The 21,017-nt window shown below is 48.0% G+C and overlaps 1 protein-coding gene across 1 annotated transcript in view; it reads right to left on the reverse strand.

Annotated features, from left to right (window-relative positions):
• EFCAB6 (EF-hand calcium binding domain 6) overlaps positions 1–21,017 on the reverse strand; it is a 217,357-nt gene that overhangs the window by 170,238 nt on the left and 26,102 nt on the right. The window contains exon 4 of the mRNA XM_008702910.2: positions 15,343–15,409. Coding sequence (XP_008701132.2) covers positions 15,343–15,409 — 67 coding nt within the window. The remainder of the gene's footprint in view (positions 1–15,342; positions 15,410–21,017) is intronic.

Raw genomic sequence — 21,017 nt, forward strand, 5'->3', positions numbered from 1 at the left:
CCCCCCCCCCCAAAGAGCCTTGCTCCTTATTTACAGGAAAAACAGAAATGGCTGTAAGACAATGGCCACTGGTCTAGTCCTCCCCAGCATCTGCCTCCAAACCCATGCGAAGGGACTCCCCTCCCGGTCCATGATGCCACCTACCAGACACTTTATGACCCTGTCCCCCACAACCACGCTGCGTCACTCACATCTCCCCACAAGCTGAGACCCGTGAGGCTCCACAGACTGGCTCCTGGCAGCTCTCCCACGTCCCCTCCCCCACTTGTGCCCTGGCTCACTGTTTTCGGGCCACCCCAGACCCTCTGCGGCTCCTCCTGAGAGCCTGGCTCCTCCTGCCTCAAGGCGTTTGCCTTTGCTGTTCTTTCTGCCTAGAACATTCTTCCCTAGATACCCACTGTCTCACTCCCTCACTTCATCCAGGTCTCGGCCCCGTTCATCATCTTATCAGAGAGGCCTTCCTGACCACAAGTGTGAGTTAGGACCCCGCCCCCCACACTCTGATCCTCGTCTCCAGAGTACTTCTTGCCAACTGATTTCATGCTCATCTTGACTGTCTGTCTCTCCCTCGGGAACGTCAGCTCCCCAGAGCTGGGTTCAGGGCTTCGGCTTCGGGGTCTGGCTCAGTAACTGATTGAGTGAACGAATGAATCTGTCATCTTTTCACCTGCTTGGGAAAAAAGGCCGCACTCTGAGGAAGCTTTGCTATACTGCCACAGGGCCAATCCTGAATGTAAGAACGACTCAGTCTGGGATCGATGTAATAATGATTATAATAATATCATAATTGAACAAATATTAATTGAATGTTCTGTGCAAAGCCCCATGCTAAATTCTAGACACATCTGCCACTTTCAACAAGGGGGGGAACACCGGCTGAGACGATCTTCATCTCCCACACCGGGAATGCCCAGCGAGCCACCGCCGTGAGGCCGGCCCCCCATGCTCGCCCTCAGCGCACCGGCTTGGTCTCAAAGCACGGAGCCGCAGCACTCAGAGAGCACTTGCTCCGTGGTCACACAGAACCCGCAGCACCTTGTCTGCTGCCCAATCTCGATTCACCTCTTCTGGTATAACGGAGGACAGGAGGCGATGCGCTTTTTTAAACCCCCGAAGCAGCCCATATGGGTCTCCAGCGTGGAAAGCTAGGAAGCAGCGAGTCTGGCACAGAACTCACACCCACCAGAGGTATGTCTCCAAGTTTCTTATCATTTGTCAGACTGAAGTTTGGCAAGATCTGAATCGAGCTGCAGATGGTGGGGCTTATCGAAGGCAGGAAAGTTAGGGCCATGGTGTACAAGGCTTGTCCCATCCATGACAGGAGAGAAGAGAAAAGCATAAAGGAACCACGTGGCTGAGGTCACGAGAGTAACCGTGTCCGTGCCCCACCCCATTTCCCTGCTCCCTGGGAAAGGGAGGGGAGGCGGGAGAGGAAAAGGTAAAGACAGAAAAACAGGATGGCGTGGGCAGCATCCAGCTCCTTTCTAGGCCAGCGAGACGTGTGCCATTTTGGTATAAGTGGGACATGTCTGTATTAAGAGCCGCTGTCTCTGAGCCTCCTGCTTACCCCCACGCCAGCTCTAAATCCCACAATCTCGCCCCCTCCCACAGTCCCTGGGCTCCAGCCACAAGGAACTACTCAAATTCACAAGCCCGGAAGGCTTTCTCGCACAGCCTAGAAAGTCCTCACCAGGCCTGCAAAGCCCTATCTGATCGGACCCTCACTACCTCTTGACCCCAGCCTCCCTCTCTCCCCTACTCTCTCTGCTCCAGCTGCCAGGCCTCCTTGTTCTCTCTCACCCGCACCAAGCATGCTCATCCTTCAAGACTTTTGCACATCCGATCTCCTCCTGACAGCTCCCTCCTGGCTTTCATTCAGGTCTGTCACATGCCACCTGCTCCTACAAGCCTTCCTCGGTGGCCTGCACAAAAGCCTGCACTCACCCCCTTCTGACCCCTCGCTTCCTCTTTCTCCTGGTGTTCATCTACTCCTGGACCACTTCGTATTTCTTTCTGTATCTGCTGATTGTCTTCCTTCCTCCACTGAAATGTAAACTCCGGGAAGAGGTCTTGGTTTTGTCTGCTGCTACGTCCTTGGGCTTAGAACAGCACCTGGACAGAGTGGATGTTTGTAAATGTCTGCAGAGTGAGTCAGCTGCTGTGCCTGCTGCCCTGACCCCTTCTCTGGCCCTGCCCCTGTTCCTTCCGGGCAGGATCCTGTGCCCTCCCTCCAGCTTTCCTAATTACACTTCCATCCCACCGCTGAAGCCCGAACTTTGATCTTGCCATCTGGGTGTGTTGCTGCCTGAAAAGGGTCCCCACCTCCCTATCTGGCCTCTGCTCTCCCGGGCTCCATCCCTCAATCCCCACTGCTTTGCGGGAGGGAGGAACCCTCCAGAGGGCCAAGCCCAGGGAGAGAGGCAAAAACTGATACACGGTTAGCAAAAGGAGAGAAGGCACTGCCTCCAAATCCAGCATGCTTCCCTGGAGAGAAAATGTGCTCTTGCTCTCCTTACTGCCCAGAGGTGGCCCTGAAAAAAGTGTGCCCCCAGCCTGGTGTCCTTGCCTCTGGAGGCCTGACTCCCTTTGCCGCATTCCACATGAGGCAGACTCTTGCCTACCATCTCTTTTTGTATGTCTGTGAGCTAGAAATGGTCTTTACATTTTTTAATGGTCAGAAAACAACAAAAGAAGGGTATTTTGTGACATGTGAAAGGTGAATTTCAAATTACAGTCTCCGCAAGTAAATGTTACTGGTGCCCAGACATGTTTGCACGGTGCCTCTGGCTGCTTCCCCTACAAACAGAGGCAGAGTGGAGTAGTTGGACAGAACGCCTGGCCCATAAAGATAGCAATCCTTACTATCTTTACAGAACAAGTTCACGGCCCCTGTTCCACTCTCCCCCATGCACTCCCTCTTCTCTCTGAGGTGGTGGTAAGTGTTGGTGAGTTTTCTGTGCACAAACACAGGGGAAGCCCTGATGATTTAAAAGAAAACCAAAACAATAGCTACTTACAACTTTAAATTAAAGACTTGGGAGCCAGGAAATGGGCCTGAGGCTATGAAGAAGAAGCTCGCAGTCTTCTCTTCCCAGCCATCTTCCCCATCCCCTGTGCCAGACTCAGTCCCAACACCCTCCCTCCTCCCCGCCAGCGCAGGCCCAGCCAGGAGCTGCTTCCCGGCTCTCAGAGCCCCACGCCAGGCTGGGTACCGGCCACCACAGCCCTGGCTCCCCCCCGCACCCCTCCACCCCCACTAATGCTAGCTGGCAGTCTCCCCCTGCACCCTGGCCCCCTCCCCCCCCCTTCCTCCTCCCCGGCCCCCACTGCATCCACGCCCCCCTTGCAGTAATTGCAGTACCACAGACCTCCAGAGCAGGGCGGTATATGACCCTCTCCCTGTCCTCGGAGCCCCAGGCTGGGGAGACGCCCAACGACAAGGGGGATGATGGGCCGTGAACCAAGCATCTAGGGAAGGGAACCACAGTGGGGACAGACTAAAAAGCCTAGATTCTTCCATCTGGACAGCAGGGCTGGGGAAAAGCAGGCTAGAAAGCTTTAAGTTCTGCACTATAGCTACACAAGCCAGGACTCATTCACCTAACGTTTCCAGAAAAGAAATGAAGCCCTATTTCACATAGGAGTGAAGTGGAACGAGGAAGAGGGGGAGAAAAAAGCAAGAGGAGCAAAATTAAAATATTCAAAAAGAGATTTAGATGAATTTATGGAGGGCAGACTCTTCAGTACTATACAAGAAGCAGAGAACATCTGACCTTACAGGGTAAGGCGGGGAGATGGGGAAGAGAAACCTCCCCCAGGCATGATGGTGAGCCACATTGAGAGCCACAGGAACTGCTCTGGGCTGCAGCAGCTCCCCACCCCCACCACAACGCCAGCGCTTCAACGCTTCCCTCCCTCCCTCCCAAAAGGGACCTCGGGGCAGGGCAGCACAGGACCAGACACTGGCTCTGACATGAGACTTCGAATCCCAACTCCGCACTTTTTTCCAGGTAACCCTGGAACAGTAACCTGACCACTAAACTTCAGTTTCCTCATCTGTGAAGTGGGAACGAATAAGGGCACCGTGCCAGTGTGTGGCTGAGAGGGAGTGAGCTCACGTGTGCAAGCGTCTCATGTGGAACATCATAAATGGCATGATGGGAATTGTGGACTGGGACCAAAGGCTGAGGACAGAGTCCCAAATAACCAAATAACCACATACCCATGTCAAGAAATACCAGGTAACACTACTCCCTCCCACCCCAGCCAACTCCTCCAATCCCTTCACTGCCCTGCCCAGCTCAAGTTAACAGGAGCCTTGAGAGGATGTAAGGTCTTCAGTAGGCAGGAATCCAGAACTAAGAATAGGGCCTGGATTAATGAACATTTGTTGAATGGATGAATGTATATATGTATGAATAAATGGATGGGTGGATAGATGGGTGGAAGATGGCTGGCTGGCTGAATATGTAGATGGATGGATGGATGGATGATGGATGCATGGATGGATAAGGGATGGTTGATGGATGCGTGGATGGATGGACAGACGGATGAACAGATGGATAAATGATGTATGGATGATGGATGGATGATGGACAGATGGATGGATGGATGGATGGATGGATGATGAATGGATAAATGGATGGATGGATGGATGGATGGATGGGGTAACTGCAATATTCATGGGGAAGAAGCTTTAGTAGGCTAAGGAAATCCTTGTACAGACAGGGCAGGTACCCACAAGAAGAGGCATGTAGGCATCTCCTTTTCCGGTGGACTCAGCGATCTGCTGTATCCCTTCCTGGGGAAAGAAACTGAGAACTGGACGGAGACAGTAGGGCAGAGTGGGCGAGGCAGATGAGCGCAGAGTGCACGCTTCCTGTTGGCGTGGATGGCATGTGGAAATTTTCAATGGGTTAAGTGGAGACCAAAAAAGGCAGGAGGCTTGAGTTGTCCCGCTCCCAGGGGCTGCTCCTTAGGGGACGAGACCCATGCAGCCTGAGGATGTGCGGTGAACCAGGAGTAGAGTTGAGGAGGTTATGCCTATTCATCACGGAACCATATAGTTCAGAGGCCCCCAAAGCACAGTCCTAATAGCTCCCCGTGTGCCCTATAAGAGAGCAGCCTTTACATGCTGCCCACAGAGGACACCAGGACACCAACGAAGGAAGACAAAGGCACACTCCCCTTCCTCAGCCCGCATCACAGACCCCAACTACAACCGTGGGGAGAAGGCGAGAAGGACCAGCGAATAAGCAGGACGCACGCCCCTTGCGTAGGAAGAAGGGGCGGAGATGGCCAGCAGCGCCGGGTCTGAGCTCAAGGTTTAAAACCGGATTGGCCTCTGCTAGACTTGTTTATAACTGGATGTGACCAGAAAGCCAGGAGATCTGCTAAGATACCCTTAAGGGATGAAAAGGCACATTTGCTAGCGCCTGCTTGAGAACAGTGAGAAGAGAAAAATCAAACTGCTTCATATTTGTATCCCACTGAGTTCAGATGGTTCAATAAACTGCTAACAGTGGCTGTTATTAGTACTCTATAGTTCTTTGTTTAAAATTCTTTTTATAGCACTTTGAGCTCCAGGAAGGAAAGCTGTGAACCCAAATAAACATGACCACGCAGACGTTCAAGGAGGTGAGAAAAGGCCTAATGTTTCCTCCCAGAAGGCCAGACTTCTCAGTCAGGCAGCAAATAATCCTGCTCGAGGCCCAGCTCCAACGTGGCCCTTCCCAGAGGAAGGCCAAGCTCCTTCACACCAGAGCACAATCTGCACAGGAAATTAGCCTCACTGTCCACAATGGTATCTTATAGGCTCCTGTTAAGCTGTTTTCTGCTCAGTTCCTCCCCCAGAACAAGCCTTCCTCGCCCAGTTTCTAGCAGAAGGGGGTGAGATCGGCATCCTACCCGCCTGCCTGGGGACTGAACCCCAGGGGGAGGGGGCTTCTAGCAGCCTCTGTGTCTTGGCTCTGCAGCAACATGGAAGGGTTCAGCACCCACGGCTGTCAGTCTGGCACCTTTCTGTCACCACGACTACATTCATTTTAAATTTAAGGAGTAAATTTTTTAAATGAAACCATGAAAAAGGATTTTTCTTACAATAAACACATCAATGCTCATTTTCCTTATTATTCTACTTTTGGCTATTTCGTATAAAATCTTTAATTAAAGTTTTTCTTTGAAATTGTCATTATCAACCCAGAAGAAAGAAAGAGGGAAAAAAAGAACAACACAGCTGTGCAGATATGAAGCGCTATTCAGGACTAAATGAACTGGAACGAAGTAAGTGGCTTGACTGTTACGTTCTTACTCTTGGCTCTGTATTCTCCATAGCACAGGCTAGCTTGTCACTTTATAGCGATTCCATCTGTTTACGCTCTGCAGAGTATTGGCTTCCTACCGTGAACATTTCCTATTTACCAGCTGGTAGAGATGAGCCAAACCAGATAGGAAAAAATTAGACTACATTCAGAACCCCATAAACACAAACTTTCAATTTGGGGACGTGTGGGAGGAGCGGCGGCCGGGCACTGCTCACCTTTAACAAAGGCTTCGCCTCTGTGCCCGGGGCTGAGCTTCCTCTCGCTGCTCTGGCGCCCTCCCCCGCCCCCCATGGGCCCAGGACAATGCATGTAGTTACTGAACGCGTGCAAATCCTGCCTTTACCAAAAATCAAACAAGCTTACACAAAAAGACATCTAAATGAGATTCGTGGGAGCAGAGAAAAGGGAGCTAAAGAAAGAGCTAAGTAAAGCAATCTAAAAGTCCGAGTTGCTACAAGGGAGCAAAAATCCAAAAACTCTGGCTTTGGGTTTCCTTGTAGCTGAGGTGAAGAGGGAAACTTGCTGTTACCTACGCCAGAGGCCACGTCCACCTTCTCCCACATTCGATTTTCACTTTCAAAGGGCTTACCTGCAACATATAAAGACTTCTAATAGGCAATTTTAGCTGTCGTTGAACTTCTGACCCAGCCATGAAAATAAGCCCTAAGTCTAAACCACCGAGGGCTTTTAACATGTGCCAGATCTAGACGCAGCATCTCCTGTACCTCCCTTCCTCCTAATGCAGCCCACACTCATAGGACGGGAGCTCCCTCCCAGGCGCCGCAGGAGGAACGCCGGGGCCCCTGTCACCCCGACCCCAGATCACTCACAGGACAGGGCTGCATGCCAGGTGTGAGCTCACCCCCTCGCAGGAACTCCACGGTTTCCTCAAACACCTGGGGGCTTGACAAATGCAGGCTGCTCCTGCCGCTGAGTGACTTCCAAGGGCTACTAACAGACACCTCAGACTCCAGCTGTCCTCCCGGCAACTGTGTCCACGACACTGCTGACAGCCACCTCCAAAATAGCCCCTGCCTCGTGAGCAATTGGCAACAAGCCTCCACCCACCGCCACCCCGGCCCCATGCTTTAGGGTTCACACCTGATCTTCAAATATTCCATCTATTTCTCCATCGTACCTTTCAAAAGTGTTCTGTCCCATCCTGCCTTGAGAAACAAAATCGCCACAGGATGGACACAGAGCTTGTCTCCCCACTGCCCGGGCCACATCTCCCCTGCCCCTACCTTCACATCCTCTCCTTGTGCCGGAGTACAACCCTGAAAGCCACCCCACATCTCATCCCCTATCCATCCTCACCCCACCGAAACCCCGTCCACGGCCCACCTTCAGTGCCGGTCGCACCTGTCCCGTGCAGTGTCTCCTGCTACTCCAGTTACTGTCAACTTTTCCTACAGAACCATTTATTGATTCAGTAAATGTTTCCTGAGGTCGTATCAAGTGCCTGGATCTATTTAAGGCATTGAAGTTTCAACAGTGAGCAAGACAGAGAAGGCACCTGTTCCCAGGGAACATACATCCTAGTGATAAACAAGTAAACAAACAGAAATCTCAGAACATTCAAAGCGTCAGGGAAAATATGGAATTTTAGATAGGTTAGTAAAAAAAAAAAAAAAAATCTCCACGCGGAGCGCCAGAAGCCAGAATGTGTGTCTGATTACTCGATGGGCCACCGAAAGCCACGGGGCATCTTAACCAGAGGAGTCTGATGAGATCTGACTTAGGTTTTGAACAGATAACTCCGGGTGTTGTGTGGAATAGAGATTGTATGGGGCACAAGCAGGAACAAGAAAAGCAGACCAGGAGTTCCTGACAAAGCACAGGGTGGGGACGACAGTGGCAGTGGGGATGGAGAGATGGATGGGTTCTGAATACGGCACACGCGACATAGCAGACGGGACTCGCTGAGGGACTAGATGCTGACGCAGAGCCAGTAAGGAAACACAGGAATCAAGGCTCCTAGGTTTCTGCGAGAATGACTCCGTGAATGGTGGAACCATTCACTCCAGTGCTGGGGTGACCAAGGGAAGAAGGCTGCCTGTGGAGGGCGAGGAGGACCGTCAGAAGGTGTGGTTAGCTCTGCGACAGGGGTGAGTCTGGAGCCCAGAGGGAGATGTAAGTGTGGAGGCCTTCAGCACATGGCCCACTTTGTGGCCTTAAACCAGAAGTTACCACATACTGTCATTTCCCCTTCCACGTGACAACTCAGGTCTTATCTCCTCCAAATGCAAACTCCAACTCCTGCTTTTTTGGGTAACTTCTATGCCCCGGCACTCTGGTAAGATCATTTTATATTGATTGTTGCCAAGAATCGCAACAAGATTGGAAAAACCTTGCATTACTCTTTCCCCATTTCACGGCCGAGGACACAGTCCCCAGAAGGACTGGTTTGCTCAGGGACACATGCACGGTGAGGGCTGCCGCTCGATGCACACCCAGCTGGGGAAGCCCAAGTGCTCCGGCCAGTCTCCCCTGTGATCTTGATCGAACTACGGAACATGCAAGAAGATTTAAAAAAGGAAGAAGATAAACAGTCTGAAATGATACAAATTCTGATATAACCAAATCTTTGCTTTAGATTCCTGACGAAGCCTCTAGTAAATTAATAATAGAACAACCAAAAATAGGTCCTGGGGTAGAAGCATTTTCAATATAATTTTTTTCTAAAATGGCAACTGATTATTTTGTTATGTGCAATTCTCTACATCAAAATGTAAGCGCTCCTCTTCATTTAGTTGCACACAGACACGCGGATAAGAGCTGTAACATTATTAATCACTATATTCAGTTATGATTGATAGGCTTTTCTGCAAGGAGGAAAAAGTGGCTCAGATACAATCTGTCCCAACAGCTCTACGATATGCTAATATTTTCTTCAGATGAAAGAGGAGATGTGTTCAAATACCTGCTATAATAGGCAATTAATACCAAGTGCACCAAAGTAGAGCTGATAAAAGTGGGATTAGGAGAATATTATAAATTAACCAAAAGCTTGTATGTTTTTGTAAATGGCCTCATTTTGAGTTTGACACAGTCTTTTTATTAGGCAAACAGACTGCATTCCAGTACATTCGTTCATGCTAATGCGGTGTTATAATGTTAAGGTACGTTTATGAAATGGTTGCGTTTCTAATGACTGTTTATTTCTCGAGCAATAATTTTTTTAATTTCTTTCTCAGGAAAATCCACCTATTTAAGAAAATGAATCTAACCTACCACTTGTGTCTCTTCCGCAGGAGGATATTACAGACCAAGCGAGCAGCTTAGTACCTCTCATTATTTACTAATTGCTTCTGAAATGACTAAGGCTGCATCTATACAACTCCAAGGCACCAGGGTAATCCCATAAAAACCTGTGTCAGATCTCTTGGTGTCCAACAGACACACTAGTCACGGCTGGCTGGGTGGACCAGATGTTCTGACATCATGGCGCCCAGGCTTAAAAAAGCATCCCCGATTTGGGCGGTGACGTGGTATGAGAGCAAACAGCCTGGGGCTCTGGATGGGTCTATTTCTTTTTCTTTTTTTATGTCTTTACCTGAATTATACATTCTTGAATGCTGGTCTTCCGTTAAGAACAGTTCTTTTGTACGCAGCGGTGGCGGGGAAGGGGCATGACTGCTGTCCACGTACACTGCGCTCTTACGTGGGTCAGTACAGCTTCCCGCCTCTCGGTACTGCCCTGGGCGTGGCTCACAGTGAGCGTTCACCCCACCCCAAGGAGCAAGATGAGATTTTCCGGCACTTCCACCTTACCCTCACGCGGAGTTGACAAAAGATAAAGCAGGGTTCCAAGACCAAAGCTTGGCGAGCCCAGCAACGCGCGGAAGCTTTGTTTTAGTCCTTTTTTTTCCTGGCAGATTCTCCACCTGAAAACGTGAAGAACGTAAGGCTTAGGCCTCAGCCCCGCCCTCCTGCCGGACAGGCAGGGAGCATAAACGCCTGAGGACGCCGTAAGAGGGTAGGATGTCAGAGCGAGGAAGAGAAGGAAAACTCCCAAATGCCCATTTCGAGTAGATGCTACATGGATGCAAGGATGACTCTGTGGCCCAAACAAAAAAGTCCACTCGTGCGTATGGTGAAGGTGTGACTTCTCTGTGATGGACGGGGTCCACCTGCAGGCATAACAAAGTCACATTTTCTAAATGCAAAGGGAACATCAATACCTTCCCTCAAGGGGCCCTCCAAGAGCCAGGGCGGCACTGGCTAAGGGCAGGGACTCTGGAGCCAAGCTGCCAAGGCAGGAATTGCAACTTCTCTGCCCACCAGCTGTGTGCCCTTGGGCAAAATGCTCACCCTCCGTTCTCGTTTCCCTCCATGTCAATGTGGGAGAAGGATGGCACCTGCCTGGAGGGGTTCTTCTGGAAATTAAATCGGTTAACCCAGTAAAACCCTTCGAGCAGCTCCGAGTAAGTGCTCAGCCGGTGCTATTAGTTACAGAGTGGGCAAAATCCAAAAAATTAAGTGTCCACAGGATTAAGGCTGGGGGAATCCTTTCAGTGGGAGGCTGAAGCAGATGCTGTTGGTCACCCTCTGCAAATCCACTTACCCCTACTCCCTTCTCCTTCTAACAGAACTTTCCATTTTCCATTTTGTTCAGATATCTACCCTCTGGTGGCCTTGTGCTTCAGGGGCGGGAGCCAAGCCACCACACCAGGAAGTAATCAGGCTTGGTTCAGGCTGCTCACGGTGACCACAGCTGTTGCCAATGATTGGTTTGGGTGTGGGACATTTTTCTTGGCTGTGGGTCAGGAGAAAAGTCTCCCCATGTATATAGAGTCATATTGGAAGAAACAGCATCTGGAAAAAAACTTGACATCACAGTACCTGCATGTCAAGCCTGAATGGTGGCAACATCCTGGTGACCAGATGAGACATGAGTTAGCCGACCCTGCACCTGCACTCCCTCCTGACTTCTCCAGTGAGATGAGAAGCACCATCTTGTCTCAGTGAGCTCGGCTGGGGGGTTTCTATTTCTCTCAGGGCAGAGCAACCCCAAACACCTCCATGGCAGAGGTGGTGCCAACTGGTGGCAGGTAAAGCCTACCGCAAGAGGGGGTTCAGTAGTGCCTGACAACCGGCCTCACTCACTAATAGATGGAGGAAGGGACTAACATTTACTGAGCATCTATTGTCCGCCAAGGGCTTCGTGTCTATTATTCTCATTCATTCTTGTAACTACCCTGATAGGTTGTTGTCTCCACTTTAGAGAGGGGGAAAGTCAGAGCAGTGAGACACCTGTCCAAGGCCCCCCTGCAGAGGCTGCAGGGGCTGCAGCGGCTGGATTTCAGCTAGGTGTGCCCAATTCCCACTAAATGCCTCTGCTTCCCTAGGTGACTGTGAGAGCAGAGAATGTGAAGACTGGAGAACTCAAGGATTTGTCAAGCAGATGCCAAGCCGTGGCACAGAAAAGGAGCAAAGGAAAGCATGTATCTGTGACCAAATGAAAAGCAAGGGCCAAGGGAGTGAGCGCAAAAAGGCAAGCATAGGACTCAGAGCGCCTACTGAGTGGGACCCAGTGCAGTGCCGACCGGGGACCAGGACCCGCTGGAGCGAGAAGATGGCCTGAGGAGTACCTGGGCTCACAGAGCCCCACGGAATCAGACAGCAACCTCTTCATGTGAAGCCATGATCACAATGACCACAAGTGGGGAGAGACGGGACCTGGAGACCATCCAGGCTGGCCCCACCCCATGACTGAGAGAGAAAACGAGGCTCAGAGAGCCCAAGGGTTCAACTGGAGAATGAGCAGGGATGTGAACCTGAGTCAGAGGGTCTAAGTGCACGTGAGGAAGGGAAAGGCCAAGGAACCAGCCATCGGACCAAGCTCACTGCAGAGGAAAACGATTAGGAAGCACGAGCACTGGGGTTCGGTAGGCTTGGGGTGCCAACTGCTAATTATCTGTTGGTTTAGGAAGGCTAGACCACACATACATTTAGCAAAGTTTGGCTCCCAAAATTCAGAGACCTTTGCATGCATTCTTGGCTCTAGCAAGCCATGTGGACTTATATTTAAAACAAAATAATGAGCATTCTTCCATTCCCAAACCATATAGATCACCCAGCAATGACAACATATGTCTAAAAAGAGCCTTCCTTTAAGAGCTCCCAGGTATTCGTCTCAGTCTCCAACACTCGTGTGTGGACTATTTGCAGGACAAGAGTCTTAACTGGAAATACGCTACTCCACACAGCAAACAGGTGAGTCTATTTGGTTTGTGGTGTTTATTTTGGGAGTGGGTGGGAAGGGATGACAGTCACTGGGGTTCCTACCTGTCCTTCAAAGGAAGCTGCAGTAATAATCCTTCTAGTGGCAGCCGGCACCGTCCCGCTGCTCCACGTGGTCTATGCTAGATATTTTTAAGCCACACGACAGCACTTCTGTTAACTAGGATGCAACGGGAAGTTACTCAAATAAGAGGACTAAAAGCTAGCAACAGAAGAGAGGAAGGGAAGGGACAGAACCAGGGAAGAAGGTGTTTTGTTTGCAGAAGCAACAGTTCCGTCCAAGGAGACGCCCAACTAGGTCTTTCACCCGAGAGCCCCTTGCTAGGTGTGTCTTGCCTGACAGCCCCTTCCGTGAGCCAGTTTGAGCTGGACTGGAGCTGAGGACCTACGCAGATGCCCGGAGCGGTCCTGAAGTTACCTTTAGCTCATTAGAATACTAAGATCCCCTCCCTCGGACAGAGTTTCCGCCATTTTGGGGGGGGGGACAGCTGGTGTGCGCACTACCATGTTGACACGCTAGTCCTGTGCCGTTGAGCCAAAAGTGCCTCTGCGAGCTCCCTGCCCCTGCCCTCACTACACGGAATAAAAGCTTCCCGCAGTAACTGCTCAGGGAGGCAGTAGAGCGCTATCTCCGTCTCCTTACTTGTAACAGGTAATACCAAGTTCTCTGCTTTCAACAAAGGTTGTGTTCAGTTTGATGCACCCCAAGCAGCGAACCCCTGAGTTCGGTTATACTTCCAGGTCGGTGTTATTATCCCATTAATGGATGAAGAAACCCAGTGACAAGGACTTGTCCAGGCCGCCAGGCTGGTAAAGGGCAGAGATCCAAGATGGAAACCCAGATCTGACCGGGTCCCATTAAAAAGAAAGCTACAGGCTCTCTGTAGAGTTACTTGAGACAGTTGTCCGCAGCATGCCAAACCAAGACTTAACTGAAGTTTCAGCTTCTCCAGGACTGGAATTTTAAGCCAATCAATCTGGAATTTGCTGGTCCCCACCAATGAGGTAAATTCGTCACGTGGGCCCTCTCTAGTCCCCCTCCCCCCCACCCCTCCCAAAGGAAGATGAGGTAATCCACCTAATAAGACCCCAGTCCTTCCTCCCTCCCCCCACCGAGGGAAGGTGACCTGGCCTGAAACAGTCCTTTCTTTCCTTTTGCTAACAACTTCTCGCCCGCCTCCTTCCCTACAAAATCCTTCCCCTTTGTACAGCTCCTTGCACCTCCCCTCTACTTGGCTTCATGGGATGCTGCTCAATTCATGAATTGCTTAATAAAGCCAATCAGGTCTTCAAATTTACTCAGCTGAGTTTTGTTTTAACAGTCCAAGGTCAGCCTTGTCCTACTCCACCTGCCTGCCCAGAGTAGGGGTCCCAGGTAGAACTGGGGCTGCAGTTGATGCTGGCCAGAATGCATGGCCAAGAACCATCCCCCTGCCCCCACGCCCCTGCAGCTGCCCTGGCATTTAGCGCTTCCTCAATCACCCCTCCTCAGCCTTTTCTCCAGAAGTTGCTTAAAAGCTGTACTGTGTAAGCCCACTGATTAACTCACTCCTAACCAGTGGGAGGGCTTCCCCCACTGATACAATGAGAGGGAGGAGGCTGGGATGAAAAAGGAGTTAGATGAAGGGATGACTAGCGCTAGAGTTCCCTTGTAGCTTTCCTCATGGAAGCCTTCTTGTTGGTAATTTACGATCCCAGTCTAGGTCCATACACACCACACTCACTAAAATGATACGTTATTGATCCATGATGGTGTTTATGTTGCTACGATGATTGTCATAAATGGCTGAGTTTCCCAGGAGTATTTCATGATTAACAGTTTAGGAAGAGACAAATTAAAGACGTACCATAAATACTATCAATCATATTACATATTTCTTACAGAATAACACATGAACTACAATAACAGAAGCAAATACTTACACCAGGGTTCTTACTAACATATAGTGAAACCAGATTTTTAGGAATATATAATGCTAAAAAAGTATCACATTAAGATGAATTTTCTGGTGTTAATGGCATCAGCCAGGGAAATTTAGACAAACGTTTTGTGGATTTCTGGCTATTTTTTATTTTGAAATGTATGAAAATCTCTGAAGAGTTCAAAAAGGAAAGAAAATTTGTCACATTTCAAACCAACATATTGAATCGAGTAAATTGAATCATGATTCTCAGACTGCTCGTGTAACTGACAGGCTCAGATGCATTTTTAAAAGGGGTCTGATTCCAACCCCTGAAAGCCACGAGCATCTCCCCCCTCCCTAGCTGTGGGCGATGATGTCTAACCACAATCAGCAAAGAGGGACAAGGCTATGTGCTCCTATTCCAAACACATGTAGTAGCTTCTGTGGCTAAATTACTCAATACTTAAATATACATCACTCTGAGTTTTCCCGGTTATTTTTACCATGCTGCTCTCGACTGGCACTTACTGCTGAAAAGCAGTTTTCTCCTTCTAAAGAGATCCTTGCTTCAGTCTTAGACAAAACCAGAAAGGGCAGCCCTACTACTAGGGATCTAAAGTTAATACAAAAGCGATTAATATTCCAGGACTTCTGTTGGTGTCATTCATCCAAAGAGACGCCAGGCGAGGCAGTGCAAGTCGTCTGAACACAAGCTTTCACTCGGGCTTGTTGTAGGATCTATTCGTCAGCAGGCTTTGACGGGAGAGCACAGACGACAAGATGTGGCTCATTCTGCTTCATCTACCTCCGCTAACAATGACTTTTGACACAGGGGGTGGGGGGGAGGAATTTTAAAAGATCTCTATTACCTTTTCTCCGATTTGGGTCTCAAGTTCTTTCACTGTCCGACTGCAACTCATTTCATTCTCACCTCCTCTTAAAAAGAAAAATAAAAACTTTTTGTTAAAATGTTTTAACCCAATAAATGCTTATGTAGGACATGCAGAGATCAAAATGATAAGGATTTCTAAATTATGTATTTTCTAATGCAAGGTATTTCTTAGGCACTGCCGCCTACGGGCAGCGTGGACTTGGGCCAAGTCCTTAGCTTCTCCATGCCTCCGTTTCCTCACCCATAAGATGAAATATAACAACATTTATTCCTCCCAGGGTAGCGTGGGAACTAACTACAGCTGACAATGAGCACTTCCTATGGCGAGCCCCATCTGATCTAGTCCTCACGACAACTGTGTGGGTCAGGGGCCATCATCGCCCTGGGTTGCAGACAAGGAGACAGGGAGACAAAGGTCACGTGTGGAGAAGTGGAGGTGATGGGTCACGCCCCACCCCCAGCCCCGCTGCTGCAGCACTTTGTTCTGACCTCTGAGGGGTTTCCAGTCCACTCCGGGGGGCACTCTCAGCCACTCCATAAAGGACTTCACGACGGATGTGTGTACCATCCCCATGGCTCCATCTACTTTTTTTATTTTATTTTATTTATGTATTTATTGTAGAGAGAGAGAGCATGAATGGGGTGGGGGGGGAGCAGAAGGAAAGGGAGAGAAGATCTCCCAAGGGACCCTGCACTGAGCAGAGAGCCCTAAGTGGGGCTCGATCTCACGACCCAAGCCAAACATCAAGAATCACAGGCTTGTGTTATCCATATATCTATAAACTGCTTCAGAGCCCGCCCCTCTGTGGAACAAGCTGATAGAGGCCCACAGGCTGAGCAGCCAGAAGCGATCCACTGGACGGAAAGGCTCTCTGGACAAAGCAAAGGCATACAGTGGCATGAAGCCAAGGGGGCCAGAGCTCAGCCCGTCCCAGCGTGGCTACTGTCAGTGGGCCAGGGGGACCAGAGCCCGCCCTGCAGGGCAGGGGACAGGGGTGAGTTCAGAGATGGAGGCAGATGCCAGCCCTGTGGGGCCGTGGCCATGATAAGGAATCTGGACTTCATCCTGGGGTAAGGGGAAGTGATCGGAGCATTTTAGGCAGAAATGAACTTCATTTTCCATAGAAGGAAACTGAGGCTCAGAAGTTTAAGTACCCGAGCTAGAGGGGGAAACTCACCAGGATTCTGTATTAAATGTAATATTTTTTATGTTTTAATTATGTATTGAATAGACACGACACTATTTTTAACATATGTTTAAGATATTCAAGAACAGAAATCAGACAAACGCCTGTGTACCCACCATCAGCTGAAGAGACAGAGCAGCTTGGGTCCAGAGCTCAGCGCACTCGCTCCCAATCTCAGCCTCCCTCCCCTCTCCTTGCTTCCCCAGCCCCAGGGCAGCGCCTCTGCCGAAACCCCCTCCAGTCCCCTTCCCTTCACAGCTGTCTCCCCTGAGGAGACACAGCTTATTATCTGATAGTAACTTAGCCACACCAGCTTTCTTGAGATGCGTATTCACTGGAATGGTATGTCTTTAAATCCTTCCACTTTTAACCTCTCTCTAAACTTATGTTTAGGTTTTTCTCTTGGCGGATTTTACTATCTCCTATCTAATCAGACAATCTCTGCCTTTTAAGTGGAACCTTTATTACAATTACCAATACACTTGGGATTTCTATTCTTTCTGCCTGTTCTACGGCTTCTTGCCTGCTTTTTGGTCAATCCCGTTTTTATGATCCCATTTGTTTGCCTCTGTAAGTTTGGGAATCAGTCACTCCCTTTTTAATCTTGTGATAGTTGCTCTGGAAATTATAACCTGCGTATTTTTCCAAGTCTGAAGTGAATCAAATTTTTAATCTTCCTTTTGGACAAGGTAACAACGCTAGAACATTCCATTCCAGTCCCTCCTCTCAGTGTATACATTGCTACCGTCGTGTATGTTAATTCTATCCGATTTTTAAATTCCCAAAGTCGTCATTATTCCTAGTCCTTAGTGCTTCCTGAGGTCAGTAGGCATGTTCGGCTCTAACCCCACACTCGCTGCCCTCTTGTTGCGTGCGTTGCTTCCAACTGTCCGCCTGGGAGTGTTTTCCTCCCACCTAAAGTACACATACACAGAAATGAGAGGCATGCTTTGCAGGATGAAGAGAGAGAGGATCTGGTTTAAAGGTGACCTTGAACACGGCAGGCAAAGGTGCCACATGTTTCTCCTTGTCCCCGCAGCCTGACATCAGTGCTTGAACCTCGACTACGGCAAGAAGAGGAAAAGGGTCCTGGCGTTCCCATAGGAAGAGATCTCAGTCTTACAAATTCTAGGCTGGCAAATACTTCATTCCCAGCGTGTGGGAGAGACTGTCCTCCTGTCTCACGCCTGAGATATCAGCTTCAGTCCAAGTGTCGGTCCTAAGTCACCCCAGTGCGTCCCCTCACTGTCTCTGCTGCTCTCTGTGATGCTGGCGCTGCTGCCCGTGCTCTGCCGTCTCACGGGGACATGTCTACACAGGTGTTTCTTTTCATTCTGGCTTAAGACCCCTTCGAATATTGGCCCTTCCCTATCCTTTCCCCTAAATATCTGGAAACCCAATAAGAAACCTCCTAAGCCTTCTCTCTCCCCTCCATATCTCTTATATCTGTCCTCCATATTTTATCTCTCTTTGCCTTTCTGTGTGGCTTCCTGGATAATAGCTTCGGGCCTATTTTCCACTCCAGTAATGCTCCTTTAAGTTGCATTTCATCCACTTGTTCCACGCAGCCACTGAATTTTATATCCACAATTATCATATCTTTCACTACCAGAAGTTCTGTTCTGTACTTCTTCGAATCTTTTTTTCTTTTTGCCTCTTATTTCGTATTTATACATGGAGTCTATTATTTCACTTCTCTGACCATACTAAAACAGTTCTGTAGATCTGACAGTTGCCGGATTTCATGTATTTGGATATCTGATTGTACTGGATATTGTTTCTGCTGGTTTGCAGTCCTCATCCTCTGTCTCTTACATGTTTTCAGTGTTTTGTGTGCGTGGCCTGATATTACTTGGCACTTGATCTGTGGAAATTTAAGGGCTGGGTTGCAAACATAGTCCCCTGCAGAAGGGCACACCCAGGCCAGCACCAGTTCTAAGCAAACTCCTAGCCTAACACTTTTCAGACCACACAGGTAGCATCATTTCAAGCAGACTTGCATAAATACTGACTTGTAGTTACAAGATTGTCCTCTATTCACCCAACACCAGTGTGGAAACAGGTAGGTTTCCTTGCGCCCTTCTGGGATGCAGGTTTATATTTGTAACCTATCCTCACATGAGGGTTCAGGCATCCCAACTTCATATGTACTGGTCCTCTCTTAGGTTCCTCCACCTTGGGCAGGCCTTCTAGATTTTGTCCTCTGTCCCCTTCACTCCAAATAGCCAACCAAACTGAAACACAAATTCACCAGGATTTAGCCAACACTCTCACGGCAAAAGCTGGCTTGACAGAATGCTCACTTCTGATTCCATCCCCATTTCGTGTTGGCCTCTAGGCAAGTACTTACTTTCTTGCCAGCTCACTAGGGAAGGAAAATGTATGCATACATTTTACCTTTTATCAGTCATTTTAGTTGTTTTCGGTGGAAATGCTGTCCGTGGATAGAGCCCACCACATTACCCGAAGGAGCAGTGTCCGCTCACTACAAGGCACTGTCTCCAGCAGTAAAGACAATTCAGCCCCATGAGTTAAGTCAGTTATGAGCTGATTCTTTCAAATATTTAGCCTTTTATATTTAAGGAAGTAACTTTTATATATTAAGGAAGGAAGTAAAATATTTTCATCTCAAATTAACTATTACATTGATGTTTCACAATGAAAGGAACAAAAGCAAAAGACAAAAACAGAACGCTCCTGCTTTCAGTTCTTCTAGTTGCTTAGCTTTTTCAACAAAGAATATTCAAATTAGGTTACTGTCCACCCAACAACCTTCTCACAAATGGGGACTATTTTAGGTTAAGAGCATGAATATACAGTTTATAAAACAACCAGTAAGGAGGGCACGTATTGCATGGTGCACTGGGTGTTATACGCAACTAATGAATCATCGAACTCTACGTCAGAAACCAGGGATGTACTGTATGGTGACTAACATAATATAATAAAAAAAACATTAAAATAAAAAAATAAATAAAAAAAATAAAAGAAAATAAGAAGATCTATATGTATCCTAAAAAAGTCAAATCCATAATGCATCCCTAAAACTTTTAACTACTGCCCTTTCCCAAAACTTAATATTTTCACTGTAAAAATTAAAACAGAAGTATGTGTAAGAAACAAAAGCAAAAGTCACCAGACTTTTGCTCCCAACACAAAAAAATAAATAAATAAAAAATAAAAATAAAACAACCAGTCATTTTTTCAAACAAACCTGGAGATTATCTCAGCCCACCACTTATGGCTCTTTGACTAAACAGAGCTCAGAGAAGTCCCTGACCATCGGACTAATACTTTGTCATTCTTGTTGGAGTTGCTGCACTGATTCTTTTTTTTTTTAATTGTGGTTAAAAAAACAAAACAAAAACAAAAAACAAAAAACAAAACCCCACCCCAGATAACATAACACTTACCATCTTAATCATTTTTAAGTGTACAGTTCAGTAGTGTTAAGTATATTCACACTGCTGGGCAACACACCTCCGAAACTTTCTCATCTTATACCCGCTGAACATGTCCCTGTTCCCCCTCCGCCCTGAAGCACGAATTCTGACACCTACACTGTGTCCACGACAGACTCAGTCATGAAAGCTATCGTACCAAAATCTGCTAATTTTGCAGGATCAAATTTAACTCGTAACTGTTTGCACAATTCTCGGGAAAATGAGGTTTATTCATTTAGAGTCAGATAATCTGTGTGAATAATTTTTTACTAAAATGGTCTTTCCTAAATCAGACGCTAGAATCAAAGAACTTTCCAGCTGAGAGAGACATGAGAGTTCATACTGTAACACTCTCCTTTTTCAGCTCATAAAGCAAACGAGCCCCATGCGTACCCTACAGTTATGAGATACAAAAGAGCTCATACAAAAATCTCTTTTAAAAATATGTCATTTCTGGGGCGCCTGGGTGGTGCAGTCAGTTGAGCGTCCGACTCCCGGTTTTAGCTCAGGTCGTGATCTCGGGTCCTCAGATGGAGCCCCACGGCAGGCTCTCCGCTCAGTGCGGAGTCTGCTTGAGATTCCCCCTCCCTCTATCCTTCCCATTCGTGTGTGTGTGTGTGTGTGTGTGTGTGTGTGTGCTTTCTCTAAAATAAATAAATCTTTAAAAAAACTTTCCTTTCTAGCTACTAAAACATGATCACTTTCCAATGAAAGACATGAAAAATAAAATAAAAATGAACAAATTTAAATTTTGCATCTTAGTATTCTTACTTCAAATTTAAAATTTATTATTTCCAGATCTGAAATACAGCGCATATAAAATACGTCCATCTGGTTTTCATTTGTTATGTTTCCATTTTCAATATGGTATTATTTCTTTTATTCTGAAATACATTTATTCTGAAATATATCCTACATAGAGGTTAGAGTCTTCTCTAAATAACCTTTTGACTGAGGATTAACTACGTTGAATTCTGTAAGGACAAGCTCTGCCACCTCCTCTTCCATATATATCTGCTGAC

Source organism: Ursus maritimus, unplaced genomic scaffold (assembly GCF_017311325.1).
Source record: "Ursus maritimus isolate PB19 unplaced genomic scaffold, ASM1731132v1 scaffold_21, whole genome shotgun sequence".
Taxonomy (NCBI): Eukaryota; Metazoa; Chordata; class Mammalia; order Carnivora; family Ursidae; genus Ursus; species Ursus maritimus.